The sequence below is a fragment of the Vanacampus margaritifer genome, chromosome 8, assembly GCF_051991255.1.
Source record: "Vanacampus margaritifer isolate UIUO_Vmar chromosome 8, RoL_Vmar_1.0, whole genome shotgun sequence".
Lineage (NCBI taxonomy): Eukaryota > Metazoa > Chordata > Actinopteri > Syngnathiformes > Syngnathidae > Vanacampus > Vanacampus margaritifer.
Window position 1 is genome coordinate 271,723 of NC_135439.1, and position 6,000 is coordinate 277,722.

A 6,000-nucleotide genomic window follows, 5' to 3' on the forward strand; every position below is an offset into this window, starting at 1 on the left:
GAAAACGTGTGCGACAGGAAGTGCTGCTGAAGCGAGCGGCCGACCTGGTGGAGGCGCTGTACGGGATGCCGCACAGCAACCAGGTGAGCGCCGCGTGACGCGCCGCGTGACGCGCCGCCCGACCTTTCACCTTTGAATCCCCGCCCCTCCCCCGCAGGACATGATCCTGAAGCGAGCGGTGGACCTGACGGAGGCGCTGTACAGCGGCGTCCCGCGCGTTCACAACCAGCTGCCGTCACTGAGCGGCGCGGCGGCGGCGCATTCGGGGATGATGGCCGTCAACTCCTTCGCCAACATCTCGGAGGCGTCGCAGGCCGAGCAGGGTGAGTCGCCTTCACGGGTTCGAGGGATTGTGCTGACTTGGTTCTTTTCATGTGCAATGAAAACCTTTTCAAAGTTTGACTGATGATGACGTCATCACCTGCGCTGAGGAAGTCGGTAACGACCAATCACGGCTCACCTGTTTTGTGGCGGGGCCGTGATTGCTCCTTACCTACAAAAGGTGACGTCATTGATGATAAGAAACAGAATTGCTTTTGCCGGCATTTCCAGGTTACTCGCGCGGCTCCAGCAGCGTTTCCCCGCGCGGCTACGCGGCGAGCTCCACGCCGCAGCAGACCAACTACAACGCCATCAACAGCATCACGTCCTCCATCAACGGCTACGGCGCCGCCGCCATGACCAACCTGGCCGTGCCCGGCTCGCCCGGATTCATCAACGGCGCCGGCGCCAACTCCGCCTACGCCGGTAAGTGGGCGGACCCGCGCAAGTGATTGACGGGCCTCCATAAGAGTTTGATTGATGTCCCAACCCAAGTTGTTGGCAAAAATCTCAAATCTGTCGTCGTGGCCAGCAAACGTGCCCGAGCACTCGCACCCCCGCACGCCCTCCCACCCATCCATGCCCCCCCCCCATAAGCCCCCCCCACTAATTCACTGAAGCTCAAAACCAAACAAAATGTCTCCCTTAACACTTTCAACACCAAAATGATGAATTTGTCTTTCACTTTACAACAAAAGAAATTGATCATCATCATAATAATAATAATCAAGCTGATGATGTCGCCACCAAGCAAGCGTGACGTGATGATTGATGTTTGGCTTGAGTTTTCTTCCTGTTTGCCTTTTGGGACAAAAAGCGATTTGGCGCCCTTCAAGGTGAAGTCTCGTTTCTTCTTCTGCTGCGTGATGAAGCGACGACTTGAAAATCAAACGCCGGCCGGCCCGCACGTCTTCGTCACGTGCCCGAACTTGTTTGCAAGATGTGACGAACGCGTCCAACGTTGACGTGAACCCCAAACTCGTCTCGCAAGAAGACGTGCGACGCGTCCACGCGCGATTTTGCGCCCAACGGCAAAGAAGATTGTGCTGCTCGGGAGCTAACGTGCTAATTGTCGAAAAGGCGTCGTCTGGGGCCAACGGCTCGAACCCGGTCCGGAAAGTGGTGCCACTCAAGCGTGGATGTCGTTCAGCCGCCGCTTGAGCCGACGCAAACAAACGCTGGCAGCTTTTCCACTTTGTGCTTCTGCATCGTCCACTTCTGATGTCGGCAAAGATGAAAGAATGGCTGAAATGGCGCCAGAGCTCCCTCTAGTGGACGGAGGCCGCACCGTTCCGAGCCGAAAGGAGGAATATTTTGCCGTTTCATCGGCGACGCTTGAGCTGGTGACGATTATTTTCAAAATGTCGACCAATAAAATCAGCTGCGTCTGTCGCACGCCACGTCACCATTTTGGAACCCTTCACTCACACACGTCTCCAGTCTTGATGCTAAGCTAGGCTAACAAAAACAAGCAAATCTGCTCTGTGATTGGTCGTCCAACTCAAGCAATTTGTTTTCGCTTGAAGCGCTGCTATCATGCGCGTGAATTGCATTTCTTGACGTGAGTCCGCCGCTTTGGTTTTGCGTTTTGGTGTCACCTCCATCGCTCGCTCGGACCCTCCAGTCTTGATGCTAAGCTAGGCTAACGGCGTGGCGGCGACTCGGGTCGTTCCTTCAAGTTATGGATCAACTTTGGCCGACGCAGACGAGCCATCCTCACCATCCTCACCCCCCCCCCCCCCGCATGCGCCATCCGCCCCGCCCCTCCCCCCCCCGCACCCTCGCCTTCCTCGCTTCCTCCTTCCTCACGCGTGGTCTTCCTCTTCTTCCCGCTCTCGTAGGCGTGCGTTCATTCTCTCCTGCGACTGCAGTCAAACAGAAGAGCGCCTTCGCCCCCGTGGTGCGAGCGCAGACTTCCCCGCCCCCCACCTGCACCTCCACCAATGGCGCCGGCCTGCAGGGTGAGCATTGCCCCTCCCCCGCCCCCGCCTCCTCACGACCCCCCACACTCTCACCTGCCTTCAGTCAAAGTTGATCCATAACTTTTTTGCCTCAAGTTGCTCGTTTTGCGCGGCTCTCTTCAACGCTTTACGAGTTCCGCCCTCTGACGACACAACAGGAAATGCTTGCAGAGGAACGGCGGACATTTTGGCTTGAAACGGACATCTCGCCTTCATCGCGGTCATTTGCCGGCCTTCTTTGAAAGTTTGCCAAAATCAAGCATGAGCAGACAGGAAGAAAAAAAAGTTCCGATCAGCACCTGTCGCGAGGGTTGGGGGGGCTGGGGGGGACGGGGTTTCTGGTTCAAGAAAGACACACAGCTGTGATGTCCTTCAGCAAGACACTGACAGGCTGAAGTGCTCCACGGGGGGATTAAGCCTGAAGCAGTTTTAAGTAGTTGTAATCAGTCTCAAGCAGTTGTAAGTCGTCTTAAGCAGTCGTAAGTCGTCTTAAGCAGTCGTAAGTCGTCTTAAGCAGTCGTAAGTCGTCTTAAGCAGTTGTAAGTCGTCTTAAGCAGTTGTAAGCCGTCTTAAGCAGTCGTAAGTCGTCTTAAGCAGTCGTAAGTCGTCTTAAGTAGTTGTAAGTCGTCTTAAGCAGTTGTAAGCAGTTGTAAGTCGTCTTAAGCAGTCGTAAGTCGTCTTAAGCAGTCGTAAGTCGTCTTAAGCAGTTGTAAGTCGTCTTAAGCAGTCGTAAGTCGTCTTAAGCAGTCGTAAGTCGTCTTAAGCAGTCGTAAGTCGTCTTAAGCAGTCGTAAGTCGTCTTAAGCAGTCGTAAGTCGTCTTAAGCAGTTGTAAGCCGTCTTAAGCAGTCGTAAGTCGTCTTAAGCAGTCGTAAGTCGTCTTAAGTAGTTGTAAGTCGTCTTAAGCAGTTGTAAGCAGTTGTAAGTCGTCTTAAGCAGTCGTAAGTCGTCTTAAGCAGTCGTAAGTCGTCTTAAGCAGTCGTAAGTCGTCTTAAGCAGTCGTAAGTCGTCTTAAGCAGTCGTAAGTCGTCTTAAGCAGTCGTAAGTCGTCTTAAGCAGTCGTAAGTCGTCTTAAGTAGTTGTAAGTCGTCTTAAGCAGTTGTAAGCAGTTGTAAGTCGTCTTAAGCAGTCGTAAGTCGTCTTAAGCAGTCGTAAGTCGTCTTAAGCAGTTGTAAGTCGTCTTAAGCAGTCGTAAGTCGTCTTAAGCAGTCGTAAGTCGTCTTAAGCAGTCGTAAGTCGTCTTAAGCAGTCGTAAGTCGTCTTAAGCAGTCGTAAGTCGTCTTAAGCAGTTGTAAGCCGTCTTAAGCAGTCGTAAGTCGTCTTAAGCAGTCGTAAGTCGTCTTAAGTAGTTGTAAGTCGTCTTAAGCAGTTGTAAGCAGTTGTAAGTCGTCTTAAGCAGTCGTAAGTCGTCTTAAGCAGTCGTAAGTCGTCTTAAGCAGTCGTAAGTCGTCTTAAGCAGTCGTAAGTCGTCTTAAGCAGTCGTAAGTCGTCTTAAGCAGTCGTAAGTCGTCTTAAGCAGTCGTAAGTCGTCTTAAGCAGTTGTAAGCCGTCTTAAGCAGTCGTAAGTCGTCTTAAGCAGTCGTAAGTCGTCTTAAGTAGTTGTAAGTCGTCTTAAGCAGTTGTAAGCAGTTGTAAGTCGTCTTAAGCAGTCGTAAGTCGTCTTAAGCAGTCGTAAGTCGTCTTAAGCAGTTGTAAGCAGTTGTAAGTCGTCTTAAGCAGTCGTAAGTCGTCTTAAGCAGTCGTAAGTCGTCTTAAGCAGTCGTAAGTCGTCTTAAGCAGTCGTAAGTCGTCTTAAGCAGTCCCCTGCTCCTGTGATGGCTCGAATGCAGATGTCAAACTTGGGGGAAAAAAGCAGATGTCCTGCAATCCTGGTTTTGAAGCGGCCACTGTAAGCGTGAGGAGGCAGAAACGTATTTGAAGTGGCTCGAGCGAGCGCTGATGATTTTCGTGTTGTTTCTTCCTGCAGCGATGGCCGGTCTCATCGTCCCGCCTATGTGAGGCCGCCCCCACCCCCGGACCCCTCCCACCCCCGGGCCCCTCCCACTACACGACGCCATCCATCGGCGAGCCCGACGGATTCTTCGTCTTCTTCCAGCCTCCGCGTTGAAGGTCACGTGACTGTTGATGATGTCACCTCACAGGCGTGGATTGTGAGTCGGGGGGGGCCGGGTGAGGAGGGGAGGGGGAGGCCCTGATGACATCATCATCATCGTTGGCCAATCAGCTTTGAGCAATCGGCCGCTTCGGTTTGTTCGCTACAAATGTTTGCATGACGCTTGCTTGAGTTCCCAAAATATTACGTGAAGATGGAAAGGAATTTTTTGTTTTGTTTTTTATCTTCTGGGAAACGTTTTTGATTAATGCTAATTTATGCTAATGAGCTCCAACAAGGATCTGCCTTTTCTAGCTTTTACGGGTCGCCGTGAAACAATCTAGAACCTTGAAGGTTTTTTTCTGAATGGGACCAAGTCCAGAATGACCCGAGCCGGGCCTTCCATCCGGCCGCCAATCAAAATGGAGTCTTCCTGAGGGGGCGGGACCTTCACCACTTCCAATGTCTTCATCCACCCGGAAGCGACTTCCTCAATAGTTCGGCCTGGAAGGATCCGCTTTGCTTCTTCTTCTTCTTCTTCTTCTTCTTTGTTAGCGCTCTAAAATGTGCTGTTTAAGTTGTTGACTTCCCGCTTTGGCGAGTCAAGAGGAAAATGTTGACCTTCTTTTTCTCCTCGTCTTCTCTTCTTGCTGTCCGTTAGCGTGCTTCTTCTTTTTCTGTCTTTATAAGCTTCATTTTGTTTTTTAGATATTGTTGTAAAAATGTTTTTGTAAAAAGAAGTCACAACATGTTATAAACATGTTGTCCACTTTTGTAAACAGATTTTGTGTCACACGCACGCACACACACATGCGCACACACGCACACACAAACCAGCTAAGCTACAAGCTAAAAAAGAAAAAAAAACAGTTTCAGTGATGTAAAATGTTGCACCTTCGCATCGAACCGTCTTTTAAGCGTCCTCGTCTCGGTGCCAACGTGACTCTCGTTCTCTAGTTTGGCTATTTTTCATTTTGGACTTTAGCGTGTGCAATAGCGCCTCCGCTGGACACTTTTGTCGACCACCTTTCGATCAGGGACTTTGATCAGGACATCCAAAAAACACATTCAAATTGACACATTTGCAAAGTGATGCCAAACGTGAGCATGACGACGCGCGACGTGTCCCGCGTCACGCGTTCTTTTCTGTATGTAACGTGTTGCGTTCTTGTTGTGTTCAATCAGCGCGATGGAACTTTTCCAACTCAAGGAATTCTTTGGGGGGGAAAAGATGGCTGCCACGAGGCACAAAGAAGCGTTTTCAGAACGTCCTGTTTGCTTTTCAATGTTTTGTTAGTTTGCGTGCGTGTGCTGAAAATGTGAAACGTATCCGAAGCACAAACGTCGTCGGCGGCGGCGGCGGACGTTCGTGAACACAAACAAAGCGACATCGCGGATATTTGCACGTCGGTACCGACATGCGCTCGTGACGAACGATGCACGCGATTACAAAGCACGTACATATAAACATACGTACGTGCTTACATGAAACATGTTTACGTCCAGACATTTGTATGTAAAGACGTGCATTAACATACGTGTGCATGTTTGTTCTTTTCTTTCCTCTGTGATATTTGCTGACTCGTGCTTTTTTGTACAGAAACTCTTGAATAAAGATTTCATCACCC

At 50.6% G+C, this 6,000-nt stretch overlaps 1 protein-coding gene across 6 annotated transcripts in view; it reads left to right on the plus strand.

Moving 5' to 3' along the window:
* The window catches only part of LOC144056521 (transcription factor COE3-like), a 39,687-nt gene extending 33,687 nt beyond the window's left edge, over window positions 1-6,000 (plus strand). For 4 of the 6 annotated variants that reach the window (XM_077573423.1, XM_077573424.1, XM_077573421.1 and 1 more), the window contains 5 exons: window positions 18-83; window positions 158-323; window positions 553-747; window positions 2,163-2,282; window positions 4,247-6,000. In XM_077573423.1, the coding sequence (XP_077429549.1) occupies window positions 18-83; window positions 158-323; window positions 553-747; window positions 2,163-2,282; window positions 4,247-4,278 (579 nt within the window). In that variant the 3' untranslated portion in view covers window positions 4,279-6,000. The remainder of the gene's footprint in view (window positions 1-17; window positions 84-157; window positions 324-552; window positions 748-2,162; window positions 2,283-4,246) is intronic. The other 2 variants (XM_077573426.1, XM_077573425.1) reach the window with 1 other exon arrangement.